General features: G+C 36.7%; 1 protein-coding gene across 1 annotated transcript in view; it reads left to right on the top strand.

The window, feature by feature from the left end:
* WDR70 (WD repeat domain 70) overlaps positions 1-18631 on the top strand; it is a 117985-nt gene extending 99354 nt beyond the window's left edge. Inside the window, exons 13-17 of the mRNA XM_026037965.1 lie at positions 4930-5030; positions 6410-6489; positions 9358-9474; positions 9821-9983; positions 18201-18631. Coding sequence (XP_025893750.1) covers positions 4930-5030; positions 6410-6489; positions 9358-9474; positions 9821-9983; positions 18201-18285 — 546 coding nt within the window. The 3' untranslated portion in view covers positions 18286-18631. The remainder of the gene's footprint in view (positions 1-4929; positions 5031-6409; positions 6490-9357; positions 9475-9820; positions 9984-18200) is intronic.
* Positions 18632-18891: the final 260 nt, after the last annotated feature.

Below are 18891 nucleotides of genomic sequence, written 5' to 3'. Positions count from 1 at the left end.
TAAATTTTCCGTTTCTATCCTACAAATCATTTAAATCATTTCTTGCTGACCTTGTAAAATGCCCTCTCTGCATTGTTTTCTTCTCTAGGGGTGTGAGCCCAAGTGCTCTGGACAGTATCAGTTGAGGTAATTAGCTTTTGCTTCAGGAGAAATCTGTTTCAGTTATTCTTCACTTTGCCTATTAAACACAAGAGTATATTTCCAGAGCAGAATAAATGTTCCATTCTGTGCTACAAAGAAGTCTGATTCAGTCTGTAGTTCCACATTCAAAGATACTACTGTCTAATCCTGTTGAAACACAGTCAAGTGCATAGTGTCAGTACAGCCATTTGTGTGGTTGTGTAGCAAAACTAAATAAGAGAAAGAAGTTTGGAGGAGAAAAAATTACTTGGTGTAGTTTGCTGCTTTCTGGCACTAACAACTCTGCTTATCTACTAGAAAGGGCTATATAGTAGGAATCCAAATACTGCATATGAGCAGGGGCTGCACATGTATCAGAACTGAAAAAAAATGTGGGTAGGTTTGCACCTCAGAAAAGGTGATTACCTTTGCCTGTCACCCTTCTATGTATTTGTGAGCTTTCTGGTTAAAGTTAACATTTTTGAGCTTCTTCGAAGCTACTGTAAATATAATTGTGTAAAACTGTCATTTATTTTAAAATATTCAGGAATCTGAATTAAATATAGTGTTTCGTATAAAAACAAAGTAGGTGTATATTAGTCTGGTAACTATAAATGCAAGTGTAGCATTTCAAGTGTACCTTTAGAAAAAGGTATAGCTACTTTTATGAACAACCAGTAATTGTATTTAATTAGGTGATTGTTTGGGGAGATTAGCATTTTGTTTTAGATTACAACAAAGATGTCTTTAAAAGTGTGTATTTTTTGTTGTTTTATTTCACTCAGCCAGTATTCTAAGATTTCTGCAATCTGAAAATCATGACAAAGGCCTGTGTCAATAACATGCAATGAATACATCCTACAGTCCTCTGTAGTGATGCTAAAGGTGATGAACTTGGACTTTTCTTGTTAACATTCTTAATGTTATCCCTGTCTAACTTCAAAAAAATATATTCCCTATCTTYTCACAGTATTTCCCAGTACCATCTATTGCATTTATATATGCAACAGACCCTACCAAAATCTTTTCACATTTGACAGCTTTTGAAGAAATTAGGACACTAAGTAATACAAAATAAAAACAAAAGTACCAAATAGCTTTTAAAGCATTATACGTAGTTGTCTTTTGTGAATGCTGTATTGGTCATTTTTTTTATTTTAAAATAGATTAATCTTACTGCCACAAAGCTGGGCAAAAAGTCTCTTCTGGCCAAGATGAAATTATTTTTTATGACAGGCTTCCAGGACTTCRTGTTCCAAAGATGTGCTGTCCCATATATTGAGCCCTTATCAGATTTTATAAGTGTTAAGGATGCTTGCGTGATGATACATTCTGCGTGTTATCATTCATGTATATAAWAATACATTATTTTCCTTCTGCAAAGCTGAGAGAGGACTTGAAATTTTATGGATTTCAGAACCTACATCCCTTTATCTTTGTTTCAGCTTTAATTGTTATGAGAAAATGTTTAAGTCTTTCTCTGTTGAATGCTTGAATCTAAAATTAGTTAATTAAGGTTTTACATTATTGTTCTAGTRTTCGAATTTCTGAGCCTTGAAGCTGGCATCTATTGAATCTCCATACAGCCAGTACTAATGGTTAATCAAGTCTTTTGTGCTAAGTTTCCATAAAGCACTGTCAAGTTAATTCCCTACTCCTGTTTTACTTCTCTGATAAAACATGAAATCACCTTGGTAAGTGCAGTGAGAGATTTTAACTTGTTTTTAGCTCCTGGGGTTCTTTCTTGCAGCCTGAACTCGTGTCTCGAGGGACAGTTAAAACTTAAGTACCATCTGGTTCATTCTGGCTTCTACTTCAAGTCCCATTCTTAAGATGAAACTAATTATTAATAAAATCACTGTAGATTTTGGAATTAGGATTCAAGATAAAACCTGTTTCCATCTGAGAGAAGCAGAATATGTCAGGCAGTGATATTTGTACCAGATAAAAGAACATTGCCAGCAGGTCAGCAGGATGTAAAGAAGATAAAGCCAGACTCTTCTCTGCGATGCTCAGTGACAGGACAAGAGGCAATATGCACAAACCAAAACTCAGGAAATTCCCTTTATTATTTCAGGACAATCTCTTTGTCTATGGTGAGGATGGCCAAACGTTGGAGCAGGTTGCCTAGAGAGATTATGGAGTAGTAGCCTTCCTTGGAGGTGGCTGTTTAAATGGCCATTGGACAACCTTCTGAGCAACCTCCTGTTGTTGACCCTGCTTTCAGCAGGGAGTAGGTCTGGGTATCACTAGAGGTCCCTTCCAACCTCAGTCATTMTACAATTCTGTAAAATATTGTATCAGTAGGTATCTATCTTTGTGCAAGTGTAGGTCAGCCTGGGGAAGCTGCCAGGAACACCCTGTTGCCCTGGAGGCCTGGAGAGCAGGACATTGTGTGACCAGAATGTTGTTATTTTGCATTTCTGATAATAAAGGTACCTACTTTATTTATTTTAAGTGTAAACAGTAACAAAGTTAAAGCTATTTGTTCAGGGATGCTGTGTTTAGGACTTATCTCTTTTTTCATGATAAAGATTCCTCCTTTCATTCCCAGTGTTAAGAATTAGTCTACAGTGATCCCTCTGCCATTTAGTTGTTTAAAATGTTTACTTCTTTAGGATTATTTTACTGAGTAAGATTTTTAGGATTTACTTCAGGATTTCAGTATTTTTGTCTTCTTTTAAGATACTGTTCAATTCTAAAACATTCTGAAAATCCACCATAGTAGTTTTTACTGTTTCTTATAAAGTAGGTTTATATGCCAGCAGCTTAATAAAATTAATTACTTACATGTTGAGACCTTGTGTTTGTTTAGTTTTTAACAAATTATATTCTGGAGGCATTTTGCAGTTTCAGAAGATTTATAGTGCTTCATTTTATGGCAGTTTCTTCAGCCTGCTCTGGAGCACATGCCATGGTGGTTTTAAGTGTGCTGTGCATGTTTGACAAGTTAGAAACTTAGCAATCCCCCGTCAGCGCTGAGCCACACTGTYTCAGGCTTTGTTTTTATTGGCTGGTATCCAGTACCATGCTATAAAATACATTTACTTGACAGTAGAAAGTGGAGAACCACATTAACTATGAAGTTTAAAAAGGCTGGCTAAACACATGCAATAAATATTAATAAAAGAAAAGGCCACCCACCTTTGACCTTCAGTATTTGTTATTAGCTTTGTGCGTTCTGGAATTACCGTAGCATTTGAATAATAGGATTACATAACAATTTGTAGGAATCTCTATTTAAACCGAACAACTTATTAATAACCATGCATTGATTATTTTGTTAATATGTAGCAGGGATTACGGAGATAATGAATCACAACAATTTTTCTGTGTACTTCCTATTTATTTCCAGGAGAATTGTTATATGCTAATTGTCTCTAAATATATCATGTTTATTTGTATCTGTGAATAGCATGCTATTACGTGCATATGTATATAGTGGGCATAACACTTTATGGGTATACCTTATAAAGAGTGATCAACTTATTCTCGTAAGGTCATCTCTCAATATTTTCATTTCTTTTTTTAGCAAGAACATCAAGCAGATAAACAGCTTGAAGAAGAGTTATTCTTGTAGACGAATGAATGTCTAATTCACGGTGACTGAATGGGTTTCAGAATTGTAGTTTTAATTCTCTATGCCTCATAACATTGGAGAAAGAAAAGGAAGAAAAAGGAATGGGAAAAGTGATCCAATAGTCAACAGACTTGATAAAGAGCCATTCACTTCTAAATCACATGATTCTCCTCCCCCAAGTAATAGGACTACGTTTCACTTGCACCCCTAATTATAGCCTAGCTTTGTTGTATTTTCCTTGTTAAGACATTAATGGTTCATTTTTCGTGACATTATGTGCTTTGTTATATAACAAAGTATATAAATAACTTCTTGATAGAGGGATGAAAATGGTTGAATATTGAGCTATTAATTCATGTTGAGAGGCATCTATACCTCTATATCTGTTTTTTAGAGTGAGGGGAAGTGATAAGCTTGGGAAAAAAAGGGATGGTTTTTTTCCCATTGTTCAGACGCAGATATGTTTTTTTGTATTAAGATGTTCTGTCCTGTTTGGCAATTTGCGACCACTCATTTGGCTCTCTTGAGTCAGATGCCTTGATAGTCTTACAGAGCTTCTGTTTTGCTCTGGTGATTCAGATCGAATACAGCCATCAATCATAGAGAAAACCATGTTGTGTGCAACAGAACAATGTTCTTAATGTCTGAAAATTGCTTTTTGCACTGACCATAAGGGTGATGGAGCTGTGAGACATAGCCTTCAAATAACTTCTTCAGGGTGTTGTAGGGAAGAAAGATCCAAGATTGAAGATCARCTGCTTTTCATTTCTGTAGTCAGTAAGTTAAAGGTCAGCTCTGCATGAAGGTTCTGGTCTGAGAGCAAGGGAAAAATAGTTAAAGGTAATTAAGCATCATTAATAGTAAGTAATTAAGTAATAATTAAAAGTAATAAAGAATAACTAAGAATTTAAGAAGGCAAATGCAAAAGTCATGAGGGCCCTCATTGCTAAGTCTGAAGCACCTCATTGTTCTCTTTTGAATCTACCTTTAAATTTCTGTTTGCGTGATATGAAGTTTCTAGAGCTATCCCATTTTTACTTCCTTATCTRCCTATGTCCTTGTGTTATCACTCCTTTCAGTTAGTGCCCTACTTGGGAAAGGAACATTTATTCATTCACGTATTCACATGTTCGAGCTTGTTCCTTATACACTGTGACAAAATATGGCTGACAGTTTTAATTGCAAGATCAAGATGAGTGACSAACTATTAATATTTTGCTTTGTTTCAGAGTGTTGTGCGTTGCCTTTGGCATCCCAAGCTGAACCAGATCATGGTTGGTACAGGAAATGGATTGGCAAAAGTATACTATGATCCTGTCAAAAGCCAGAGGTAATTTTCTGATTAGGAAGTTTTATTTTTCCTCAAACTTAGGTTGATTCTGTGATTTTTCTGATTATGAGAGACAGGATAAAAATGATTTAGAATTGATTGTTCTGCAGAGTTTTGCCTATTTAATTACTGCAAAAAGGAAAAAATAAGTGTTTTTTGAAAAGCGGCCATAGTTTCCTCTGAGCATTTCATGTTGCTGTATATGGACAATTTTGTCTGAATTTGCATGTGCTTTCATTATTGAATTGTACAAAAACTGCAATAAGAATAATCTCTTAAGAATAACCTCAATAAGAATAATCTCTTAAGGACTGCATGAAGTGGTATTACTAAAGTATATTTAATGTAGTCATATTTTATGATCTTACGTTTCTTTTTTTCTGAAGTAAAAATTGTGTTTAGAAACATTAACTTCAGCTGCAGTGACTGTGAATTTGCACTTGAAAATCAAATTTGAGAGAGAGAATACAAAGAAAGCACCCTCCTGTCTCTGCTTGATTTTTACCCTCCCTCCGCTTGTATCACCTGTACTTTTTGCCTGTATGTCTAATGGAAAGGTGTTTGCTTATCAGAAGGCAACTATCAGCCTAGAATGAAAACAAAAAAGTTAATGAGAATTGTAAGTACTACTTTTGCAGTTGRCTTCCTTTTGCCCATGGATTAGCTGGAAACCTGGGACATGCTTTCTTCAGCAGCGGATGAAATTGATATATTGAATGGCATAAATAAGTTGTTCTTTCCTTTGTTTCACTAGCATCCAAAAACACACTGTGCTACAAGTCAGAGTTTTTGGCTGTCTGCTGTGGCCTGGACGCTTGAATATGTGGATGAACTTTAGTTCATAAAACAGTTAGAAAGAAGATACATTTCTCATTGTCAGTTTAGGGCAAAGTGAGTGCAGACTTGAGTCCCCAACACAGATCGTGAGAGCTCAGTTGGTCCCCCCATTATTTCATTGTGCTTATAGTAATGGGGAACACCACCACCAGTTTAAATCAGTCTTAGCACCAGCTGGGTTTATGCAGGCATCCCCAGTGCTGTATTACAGACACTTCTGATCAAATAACTATGACCCTTGCTGCTGAGGAGGGGTGGTAAGAGCCTCCTTTTGGAGAGAAGCATTTTCTGTGCACGCTCGATGTCCTGTGGACCAATGAAATGTGAAGTGAAACTTGCACTCTTATTTCCGTATAAAAAACTCCYGTATGACAGATATACTAATCTTTATGCCCTCCTTCACATGTGTGTGGGCATGCAAAGACACATTGATGAATGTTTAATGTGCTGTAAAGCTTAGTTGAGAAATTTGCCTTGAATAAAAAATGTTTTCTATTTCTGCTATAAAAAGAACTAATAAACTTCTGTATRTTTTCTTCTAGGGGAGCAAAACTGTGTGTGGTCAAAACAAAGCGAAAAGAAAGACAAGCCGAGACTCTTACACAAGATTATATTATAACACGTAAGAAGCTCAAAGATATCTTTAAAGAACATCCTTAGCACTTGCTCAGGTTTCATATCCTTTGCAGAGCATTCAGTTTGATATTCTCCCCTCTAAAAAATTGCAGTCATTCACGAATCACTGGGCGTTGCTGAGAGATAGTAGTGCTGATAGTAGTGCAGTAGGGCTGATAGTAATGTGAAGATTTTATTTAGCATGTCCCATAAAGCTGTTAATAATGGTTGTTTCYTAGATTCTGGTGCAAGTTTCATGAAGTAGAAACCTGAAGGGACAGCTGTTTGTATTTGATTGGGATGTCCATTTTTATACATTTTGTTAAAGAAAAATGGAGAAGAAAAAAATGGATAAACTAAAAAGTCTAAGATAGCTAGCTAGCTTTTTCTGTCTATCTCCCTGTCTCCCCATCCCCTTCATCCATGTCCTCACTAAGATGAGTGAGTACATATGGGTCTAGGAAGCTTTCTGTGGCTTGGGAACATTAATAATGTGAGTGGCAAAATCAAAAACATTAAGAGTAGGTCTTGAACAAGTTGCAAATGATTTTTTCAAAATTTAGAACTTGCCCACAGATATGAGTTTTTAAATAATTAAAATATTTCTCTGGCATCAGAATATTCTTGTGTAAAAGCTCCTATTCCTATGAAGACTTGCTGATACATAAGAAATGGTTATTGTTGTTACTGTAAAGTGTTTATTGACCTGGCTTTTCCAAAGGGCAAATTTAAGAAGAGGATGATGGGCTCAGCTGAGGTTCAGCCCTCCCATTAAGCCCTGCCCCATGTGGTGCTACCTCATGTGAACTGAGAGTAGTCGCAGGGTTTGGCTGTCCTGCTTTTTTTTTTCTTCTTCTTTTCCCAGTTTCACAGTGTTGGATCTAATCCTGTTTTCTGGGAGTTAGAAATAACAATTAATATTTATTGAACATGCAGATTGTTTGGCAACATAATAAACAAAAAGAAGGTTTAGACTGAGAAAGCTTGGGCAGCTTTAGTAACCAGGCCCATCTCAAGGCATTTGGTTCTGGGGTCCCACCTCGAGTCCTTTCCAGCCCCAGCTGTCTCCTGCTCACCCTGCTGCTGCAGATGTGCACTTCCCATTCCTGGGTAGCAGCGGGTGAAGTAGCAGCTGGCAAAGATCAGCAATATTTATCTCTTCTGGGTGCCCTTCTCACCCCATCCTTACTGCAGCCCTGACTCTGTCATCACACAGCCTATTATCTAAATACTTGGTGTGTGCCGCTGTTAATGTTTACACTGCAGAGAGTTTTTGTGACTTTTAAAAAACTTTCCACTTAAAAATCCAATGGAACTTGTGTATCCAAGTGAATCCAATGGCATTTATAAATGCGGTTCAAACATATGCAAATTTAGATTTAGGCCCAATTTTTGCATAGTTTCGGAAATTTATCGTTGAATTTTACTCATTTAGTTATTCTTTGCGCAGCATTTTGAAGTTAAATAAGGATACTTCCTTATAAAGTAATGCAGTAAAATTTTTTGAGAGCCAGTAGTGAAGTAGTTGTGAGGTTTTGATTTATAATTTTTTTCAGATCATTGCACTTTGCAGAGGATGCATTTCTTCCTTTTAAGCTTACAGAAAGAACTAAAGATCTCAGAAGTGACTCACTGAAACAAAGTGAAACAACCTTCCCCCACCCCCACCCCCTTTTTTTGAACTATATCATTTAGAATTGCCTATAGTGGCAGCTTAAAATACAGGATATTACTTAAGGGATTAGGTATTTCTTTTAAAACACAGGAATACTCAGCTTGGGTTTCCCTTGGACAACCTTGACTCCACATATGGCAAGAGCTTTGATCTGTGCATTAGTCACCTCAGATACTCCATGCAAACCAATTGAACTTAGTGTTTGCCAGCAAATTKTCATACAATCTGCAAAATTAAAAACTAAGCTCTTATTCCCAAAGATCTACCTCTGTCATGTGGCTATGACTTCCCTTGATCTAATAAATTTGGTAGACTTCCAGAAATAACCTGGGGAAATTTAGCCAGTAGATCCCTCGACACCTTGTCCCTTTTTATTCAGTAGGGAGACGGTTCCCCTGTGCTTGAGATTATGGTGCTTTGGGTTTGCCTTTGTTGTCGTGCTCCCCTTCACCATAGAATTTTCCATATTTGAGGAAATAGCAGCAATTGGCACACACAGGTGTGAGGGCTAAACYTCAACCTAAACTGTCTCTGTTTCTGATCATGGTGCTTCTGTGGAGCTCCCCTTTGTCTGGGAGGGGCTATTGAAATAATACACAGATAAATTGCAGTGATTGAAGATAATGTAGCAATTTTATAAGGAAATAGAAGTATTCAATCTTGAGAACTTAGATAAATTCTGTCTCAGTTAAAAATATACTTCCATCTAAATTAATCTCATAATTTAAAAAAAAAAAGAAGTTTGACCTTACATGGAATAACATCGTCTCTGAAATCATAGAGAGGATTTGTCTTCCCTCTAGCTCAAACCACTTCTAGAGTTTTGTCACGCTATTAGAACAGAGTATCAGAAAACTGTAGAAAGGTGGAAAGTTTGGAAAAGGGCAATCACAGAGTTGGTCACAGTCATAATGCAGAGAACCAAATGGCAGCAGAGTAAGTTAAATATGAGTGAACAGTATTATAGATGAAAGACAGTTGCCTAAAGGAACACTAGAAATCTGTCTGCTTTTAACTTTTAAGAAATCATCAGGAAGAAGTTCCCTAAGATATACTAGTGCTTGGATACAGAAGAATTGGAGGCTCTTTCTGCCACCTTTCCTATTGGCGCAGAACAAATGCAGTCTTAGCCCTTGCAATTAAAGCTTAAAAAGGTAATGGAATCTCTAACACTTTTTTCTCTAAACTGTGACTCTTCAGCCCATGCACTTCCAATGTTCCGTGAACCTCGACAGCGAAGCACCAGGAAACAGCTGGAAAAGGACAGACTGGATCCTTTGAAATCTCACAAACCTGAACCTCCAGTAGCAGGACCAGGTAATGTAGGCATGAACATTGCCTGTCTGATGTGTGCCCTCGGTTGCATGCTGGTTTGGATTTGTCTTCCCACATTTTTGGGTCGGAACTTTAATGTGAGCAGTGCCAAGTACTGTAAGACATTGGTCTTTATTTGGAGTGGTTGCCAAAAATAAATTAATAATTGCAATGCACTTCTAGTTATATAATCAGTAAAACACTTATGTGAATGCAGCTCTAAATTAGGCTTTTTCTGTTATGTTATATAGCTTCCTTGTATTAGATTGTTACAGATATAATACAATATTTTGCTTCTCTGTTTATTTGTTAAATAAATTTCCCTAAATTTTTTAATTTTTGGCTGCAGGTCGTGGTGGCCGTGTTGGAACTCATGGAGGTACCTTGTCATCATACATAGTCAAGAATATTGCCCTGGATAAGACAGATGATAGCAACCCTCGAGAGGCCATTTTACGTCATGCAAAGGAAGCGGAGGAGAATCCATACTGGGTGGCTCCAGCATATGCTAAGTAAGAAAACAATTAAAAATACAAGCAATATTTTTGGAGGCCAGTGGGTGTTTGGTAAAAACAGAAGGCACATTTTTAACGGTATTCTTTGCCTTTTCTGGATCGTTGCTATGAATATGCAAACCAACAATATGTCATACTCTCATATGAAGATTGAGCTTCCAGTAGATTAAATTGTTAAAATTTGACAGTTCAATTTTAAAAATATATCTGTCACTGCTAGAAAGTTCCTTTTAAAATTTTCTAAATCTGTTAATGTTCCTCGAACCAATCTTTGAAATTGTAACATACCTATTAATAAGATGACTGTCCCACTGGCAGATTGGGACTGCAAGCTTGGCTGATATGTTAGATGCACCCTTTAGCTCTGACTGATTATGAGATGAAACCTGCAAAATACTTGGTGTTATGACAGTATATTCTAGATGGTTTTGTGAAATTCTAAAGCTTTCATTTCATTTTTTTTCTACCTCAGCACCTGGATACTTGCTTAAATTGGTCTTACAGGTACACAAATACTAAAAGATGACACTGAAAAACTTCTCCAACCAAAAATTCAGTGTAAATAGGTATCTAATCACCACTTTCCTGAAAGGGAAAATATGTTAATAATCAAATTTGTTTCTAATGGGGAGACTTATGTTTTGACTTGAACTACATCCTCACATAGATCATGGAATAGCTGTTCCGAAGCAACTCGAGAGTGTTAGTGACCCAGCCTGGCTCTCATTGAGTAATTAATAAGTATGGCACTGCTGTAATATGCATCAAATGCATGCATAGCCCGATATCACCCTTGTTACCAAGTCAAAAGAAGAAATATTTAAAAGCCTGCTTCTGTAACAGTTGTTGTAATGAAGATGCCAAATACAGATTTTTAATTGGTTAGGGATTCACSTTTGCTACACATGAAAGTGCATGTACCTGTTTTGATTTAAAATGTGCCACACTCCATTCTCAAAAGTAAATATGATCACACATTCCRTCAGATAGGCAGCCACTTTGGTGTATTTTTGGCTCAGCAACTTCATTGATTGTGTATTAGGTTTCGTCCCTGACACCTGCAATGTAATAGACATGAAAGTTTTAAAACATAGCTGTATTACAGAAGGCTTACTGTGTCAGGTGGGCAGATCTCATTACGGGTTCTTGTTAAAAGATGTAGCTGCAGGGAAAGAAGAGAGCTGGCTGAGAAGCGGGCAGGATGCAAGTCCAGACTGCTATTAGTTTACACACCAGACGGTGCTGTGTATGTGGGGAGCTGGAGCGCAGCCAGCAGCACGCTGCCCTGACAGCTTTGTCAGTTGATAAATTTTGTGCCAGTGAAACTGCCGTTGTCCTTGCTTGAGAAACTTGACTTTAAGTAAAAGCACCCTATGCAAAAAGCATTTTAAAGGATTTTTATTATATTCCTTTCAGGCAAACACTGAAATGTAGAAACTTYATAATTGTGTTATGTCCTTAATTTTCGGAAATGGTCTACATTAACATGGATCAATGGCATTTCCGTAGCTACTCAGGTCTTGTTAGCTGCTTGCCTGCACACATAGTATAGAAAGCAGTGATAATTATATACCTGATATCTGACTTTGCTGGACATGCATGTTTACCTTTATATAAACAGTATCATGCAGACATTTTTTCAAATACATGCTCAGTAAAATAGGCAAAGTAGAAATAATACATATAAGTTATCTATTACATATGTAATTATAAATTATATATTATTATATGTAGTATATGTAGTCCTGTCCCCCATGACCCTGTTGAAGTCAGAAGTTCAAAATATTAAACAGTATACAAAGCTAGAGAAACTGTGTCCTTTTAGCTATAACRTAAAATACACTGAAGAGTTAGGAAAGGCATATACTGTCTTGAAATCTAAAAACCATACAGCCAGTATATTTCCTTTTTAAAAACAGTGTTTATTTTTAATACTTTCTTTATCAGTTCTTCCACATTTCCTGCATTGTAACTCTTTAGTTAAGTCTTCTGTAAAAATATCCACAGTATCCACATGATAGAACCTCCTGTTTTGACTGAATTAAAGAAGAATGTCAGATTATCAAGTCTAGAGATTACACCGAGATTTATAATAAACAGTAATCCAGAGCCCAATAATTTGTGGTTTACCCTCGCATATATGGCTGCAAGTAATACTGTTTTTTTCTCTCAGTCATACCATTTTGCCCGAAGCCAGTTTTATTCTTTTGTGAATGAATAATATGAGTAATAATCATGTAAAAGAATTTGACCTACAAACTTCTGTGAAAATGTTTGATATGATTGTCTAGAGCAGTAAAAGAAAATGAATGTAATTTTGCCTCCATCTCCAACAGTCAGAGGGGAATCCTTACAAAAGACTATGTAGATTGATCGTTTTGGCATTTTATGTGTCTTAGTAGAACAGTGAGATTGTTTCTGAAAATGTTAACTAGTACCTTAAATGTGAAAATCTCTGACTAAAATACTTGAAGAGGAGAAAGACTTTCATGCTGCTGCTTAAATAGATCAGGTGAGGAAAAAATATTTCAAGCTCAGTGAATAAGCATTAGGAACAAGACTTGCTGGGGAGTTTGACTCCTTTTTTGAATCTAAAATTTAATGCAAAATGGTAGTATTGAAGTTGTAAAGTTGTTATATTGCATGCAGGAGCGAGTGAGATCAGTCTTTAGACTAAGGTGTTTACAAGAGATAGAATTTTTTTTTTTAGAAACAGTTTTGCATTRTTTTCTCTCCATAAAGCTAAGAAAAAGCTGCAGATATTTCATTCTAAATCAGGCAACTGATTTCATGCCTTTATAATTGTGTTTTCATGCTTTATAGTTCTTATACTAACAACCTGTGGCATGACTAGTGCTTTTTGTTTATAGGTTGTGCGTAAGAATATTTCCTTTTTGTTGCATTTAAAGGTACCTAATTTCTGGGAGCCAAAGAGTCATTTGCGTTATTTCCTGGTTTATGTGGGGTTTTGTTTGTTTGTTTGTTTTTTGAACTTGTTATTATTAGGATGCCCTTTCTGTTTCTCCTATAATTTGAGGCAAAAAAGGAGTGGAGAGCATCTAAGGAGTAAAAGGATGGCTGGGAGAAAACAGATGTTGCTGAAAAGGATACTGAGGGATGATAAGAAGTTCATGCTCAAGCTGGAGATGACATATCGCAGAACCCAATGTGACTAAAGTGTCCAAAAAGCAGTGATCAGTGCTGCAGAAAAGTTGTAATGGATGAGCATGAAGAGAAGACCTTGAGATTTTTCAGGAAAAAGCTTGTTAGAGACCTTGGCAGGAGTAGTTCCAGTGGAGGGAGAGGAAACGAAAGGAAGGACAGATTGAAGATTTCAAGTAAAGAACTACAGGAAAGGAACTTGAGGCATCAGTTGTAAATGTTTGAAAATTACATTCTTTGTGAGCTGTTTGTTTTAACACAGCTGTACAGAGATACTATAATGACTTCAGATGTCCCTCTGAAGGATCAGCAGGAATTACTAAGCGTTGAAGCTGAGGGCCTAATCAAGCCCAGATGTAGCCCTAGCCTGTGCTGTGAGGAAGGTGAGGGTAAATTTTCCCTCCTCATCAGGATTTAGATCCATGTTTTCGAACATCTCTTGCATTTCACTGTCATTGCGACCATTTTGCCATCTTTGTAGTCACGGCTTGTTGCTGGCTAAAGGAAGTGACTTGAAGCAACAGCCTGTGGCTGCTCTGTGTCTTCACTGCTCTTCTGCTCAGTACCAGAACTCATGTTTGAAGTGTTCCTTATATTGTGACTCGAGTACCTTTAATTTAAGAAGCAGACCTGAGCAGAATGTTTTAGAACTGTGATTTTATTGACACATGCTGATATATTTAAGCTTATTTTTAATTTATTTATTTATTTTTAAATCCGTTGATTTTGAGAGGAACGTCTCTGAAATGCAAAATAGAAAGTCTGGTTGATAGGCTAATGAATAGAAAGGAACCTGATGTTTAAAATCTGAAGTTTTCTCTCTGGGAGTAGCCTTTTTGATACTATTCTGGTTTCTAAGCATTCTTGAAAGTATTCTTTTTTTTTCCTTTGTTTGTGCAAAATAAACACAAATTTCAAAAGTTACTGTGACATGAGTCACATGCTGTGATACAAAATTGCCCTCTCCAGATGGTTTAGTTATAGCAGTATTTTTTAACTGTTAGTCTGTGAATCCCAGATGTCAATAGGCTACTTTTACTAGATCCGGGAAAGATAACTAAGAAAAACAAGCCAGAAATAGAAAGGCTAAGTTGAATCTAGAGCAATCTAACTGGCTACTGCAATTTTTTTTAGGGTTCTTAGTTATCTGATTAGTTGGAAAACCATTGAACTAAAGTGAAACAAATCAAGTGAGAATAAAACAATTTTCATTTCTATAGCCCTTATTGTACTTAAGGGTTACAAAAAGGAATGTACTTTTCAATGTATGAGATACTGATCAAGTATTAAGTATCTAAATATTTTTTTTCCAAAAAAAAAAAATCGTTGTATTATCTAGCTGGAACTTCCTGTCTTCCAAATTGTCTGTTGTCACTTGTCTTACAACTGTGCACTACTGAGAAGRGTCTGACTCCATCTTCTGTGTATCTTTGCTTTAGGTAGTTGTAAGAAGTAGTAAGATCCCTCTTTAGCCTTCTCAAGGTAAAGAAACACGGTTATCTCAGCCTCTCCCAATACATAATATTCTGCAGCTCGCTAGTCATCTTGATGGCAGGTCTTCTGCACTCCAGCCGACTGATGACTCTCCTCTGGACTTGCTCCAATATACCAGTACCTTTTTTCTACTGGGAAGCCCAGAAGTGGCCATAATATTCAGCTGTTGTCTCACAAGTGCTGAAGAGAGGGGGATGTCAGGCAGAAAGCAATCAAGCTGATTAAGCACAAATATGCCCTTGCTAAATCCTTGCTGTCTGTTCCTACCTTCTTGTCCCTCATGTACCAGGAAATGGCTTCCATGAAGTCTTGTTCCAGGGACTGAGGTTAGGTTGACCGTCCTGTAGTTCCCCTCTTCTTGTCCTTCCTGAAGCTGTGTGATGTTTGCCATTTCCAGTCATCAAGACTGGATCACCATGACCTCTCAAAGATGATACACTGCCCTTGAAATGATATTGGCCAGCCCCCTCAGTACCTTTAGATGCATCCCATCTGATCCCATGGATCTGTATATCCATGTCCAGCTGGCTGTGTGCTCCCTGTGCTCCATCTACCTCTACTGTTGGAAATGTTCCATTCCCTGCTGCAGACTCTGCTAGTAGGCTTGGGATCCTGGGAGGCCTGAGGACAAACCTTCTCAAGGAAAACTGAGCCAAAGAAAACACCAAGTCTCTTGGCCTTTTCCATATCCTGTGTTAATAGGGTCCCTGCCCCACTGAACACGTTTTCCTTAGCATACCCTTTGCTGTCTGTGTAGTTGTAGACAGCTTTACTGTTGCTCTTTGCATCACTTTCTAGTTTCAACTCCAGCTGAGCTTTGGCTTTCCTATCTCCATTCCCATGTATTCAGGCAGTATTTCTCTCAAGTAGCTTGTCCCCACTTCCTCTGTGTACTTATTTTGGGGGGATTGGGGCTCGGGATTTCAGTCCGGGTTTCCCTGCTCATCTGTGCTGTGCTTGTGCTGTGCTTGCTTGATCTTTTGCACATCACGATGGCATGTGTTTTGAGTAGGTTGTCCTTGAAGATCAGCTAGCTGTCCTAACTCCCTTTGCCATGTATGGCAGATTCCCATTTGACCTGAAAAAGAGATCCCCGAGTGGAAATCTACTCTCCTAAAGTCAAAGATTAATGGAATACATGAAAAACTTGATGGGGAGAAAAAAAATACAGCAAAAATGTAGCCTCCACATATGGGGTTTAGCGCATATGAAAATATTTTAAAGTAAGCCTGTTATGATAATATTCCTATAAATATTAATCATACAGTGAATTCCTATTGCACTAGCAATTTTCATTACAGTTACTAAGCAGAACAATTTTTATTTAAATTCATGATCGCTACAGATAACACAAAAGTGAAAAACGTGATTTGTGTGCATGTTTCTAAAATGGTCAGGCATAGGAATAACCGCAGGTGTTCTGATTACCACTATCTACCTTGTGGAAGTGGAACAGTTTATTTTTAAGCTGAGCAGAGGCCATAGCCATTTCATGCTAATTTTAAAAATGAGATAGCAAGCAGACTTGATTTCTTCTATATTCTTTCTCTTGAGCTGGTGACTGCTAGATTTTGCTACAGTGTGTATATATATATATTTTCACTTTACTGAACTCTGCATAACTTTTATTAGCTGAAGTCCGTAACTTTTCATGTATTGCTGTGCCATTCCTATTCTGATAAATATGCAGCTTCCATTGCTCATATCAGAAATAAAGTCATTCTATTTGGATGGAAGTTTCTGACTGAAATTATGACTTGCTGGTTTTGTGGTCACTAATGATAGTTTTCCGACAATCAGTTGTGCTATACAAACAGAGATCTCGATACTGGGCTGGTGTGATCCCACATGACATTTAGATAACTTTTTGTGTGTGTGTGGTGTGATACAATGAAGGTAGGCTGTTAAAATTGCATAAATAAACCTCCCTCAACAGGTTTTGAAAAGAGAAGATTCCATACATTCCACTCCTTCAGCAGCCAACAAAATCCAGTATTTCTGCCAATAGATCCTTCATCCCTGGTGGCTGTGTTGGCTCAAATACTGATTATTTTTATCTTCCTTCAGTGGCTGAATAAGTAGAGTTTATATAACTAACTTCAGATTAATTTGGAAAATATTTTTTTTCTCTTAATTCTTCTGTGTAGTTTCATTAGCTTAGGTCATCAGCTGTGCCCACAGTATACTTAGATGTACTGAAACATACTAAGACCCACAGCCTGGATCCTGCATTTGGGGGTTCAAGGACCCTGTGCCAATAGAGTCCCACGGCAGGAGCTCCTTTCTAACCATCTGTGGAACATCTTGGTGTACTCCTCACCTCCAAGTCAAGTTTGGAGGTGGAAGGAGAAGGAAAGCCAACAGAAAGGTCCTCTATACATGGGAAATGACTAGTTTATGTGTGGGAAGTTGTCTTTGACTAGTTTTGTTTACTTAAAATGCGTTCTGTGCCACATGTTTTACAACTGGAGAATCCTGCTCCTTGACTTAGTGGTTGACTGCTTGCTGTTGTTCTCTGAAGTCAGTGAGAACACTGAGTTATGCCTACTGTGCTAAGGAAGGCGGACCAATTTTGTGAAGGTTTATGCATTTTCTAGAGTCTGCCAAATAACTGTTGTTATAATAATAGTTAGCGCTTCACATCCTCTGACGGCTGTAAAAACATTAGTTAATACCCTAATGAGACGATGACTGTCTTGGCTGCTTTTTATTCCCTGACATGTCTTTGTGGTAATGAGGAGTCTAGTAGAGCCAAATTCAGAAATCTAGTTTCAGCTGCATAATGATTATGCTAAGAATTAGATTTAGATTAGAAAAAAAGGACCAGGCAGTGATTAAAGTGTAAAACAGCAGAACCAAATGTCTAAACAGTTTGTTGAAATGCTACTTCTACCACGTTCGTTTAGAAAGTAATCGATAATTATTTTTATAAAGTTTAAGTGTTATTTAAAATACAAGTAAACAATGGAGGAATAGATACCATCAAGCTTGACTGTAGGATACACTCTGTTCTCATATGAAGATCATTAGTTTTATTATGTTACAGTAGTGCTGGATAAAGTCTCTAGAGGAGAAGCTGTTTTATTCATGCATAGGCTAAGCCAGAAACCATACWGCTCTGTTTTCATTTACTGGCTGCTGTCTTACTAGGGAATATGAAAATGGAAGATATAGATTTTTTTTTTTTTTTGGTCAAGAAAAGAGAAGACCTATAGCTCTATTGCCTAGCATTATATTAAAATCCAGTTGTTCTCTTCTATCTTACATGTATATTCCATGAATAAAATTCAGGGTTGCAAACTGATGAGGAAAGAATACTTCAAAATGTGCATGTTTATTTGTTATGCCTACTTTTGTTTTTTGCCTGAGAAGTGGAGGTTTCTTGAATTTTTAGAATGTCACTTGATAGTTTTTTGTTGAAAATAAAATAGACAAGTAAAAGACAAACTCTGTAAGCACAGAAAAGATGTCATTTGTGTCTGTTATCTGTCTTATATAGTTTCTGATAAAGAAGAACTATAGTCTGAATGTTGTTTTAATCTTTTTACTATTTTCCAGAACACAACCAAAAACAGTTTTTGCAGAAGTGGAGCAAGAAGATGATGAAACAGACAAGCCAGAGTGGAAAAAACGTAAAATTTGAAGAATTTTGCTTAAAGAACAATTCAAGAGTATCAAAGTACAGCATGTATTTTTTTATTTTGGGTGGCAGGTCAAAATCTTTGAAAGCTTAAACTATTTTGATGCCTACAGTTTAAAAAGGATTGTTGTATTACAGTGGACTGTAATTGTACATCTGAATTTTGTAATAAGGAATGAATTATATTGTAGAAAGGAAAACTCCTTTGAGCGTCAGTTACTTAACTTTGTGATTTAAATGAAAAATATATGTGGTTATAATATTTAATAGAATTCTAGTGAATTCAGAATATTGCTAAATGTTCTTTTTTATTGCTGCCAACTTTACCAATGCTGTGTTATGACAATATTAAAGGATTTTAARCACAAGAATAAAATTAAACAAATTCCCAAACTACTACTTGTTTTTTCTTATAATAAGTTGCCTCCAAATGGACGTGTTTTACCCTAGTGTTTAGATTTAATATGGAATAATTAAGTTCGGTTATCTGTGAAGTTAGTTAGCTGTATATATATTATAAAAATTCTACTTTTCAACCATAGGAATAGGATTCCTATGCAATAGGATTCCATGAAATAGGAATAGAGTATTATATGTTTTGTTTTAATA

Source organism: Nothoprocta perdicaria, unplaced genomic scaffold (assembly GCF_003342845.1).
Source record: "Nothoprocta perdicaria isolate Ctin4 unplaced genomic scaffold, notPer1 scaffold_1, whole genome shotgun sequence".
Taxonomy (NCBI): domain Eukaryota; kingdom Metazoa; phylum Chordata; class Aves; order Tinamiformes; family Tinamidae; genus Nothoprocta; species Nothoprocta perdicaria.
Note: the sequence above shows the minus strand (reverse complement) of the source record. Positions and strands in the feature narration are given on the sequence as shown.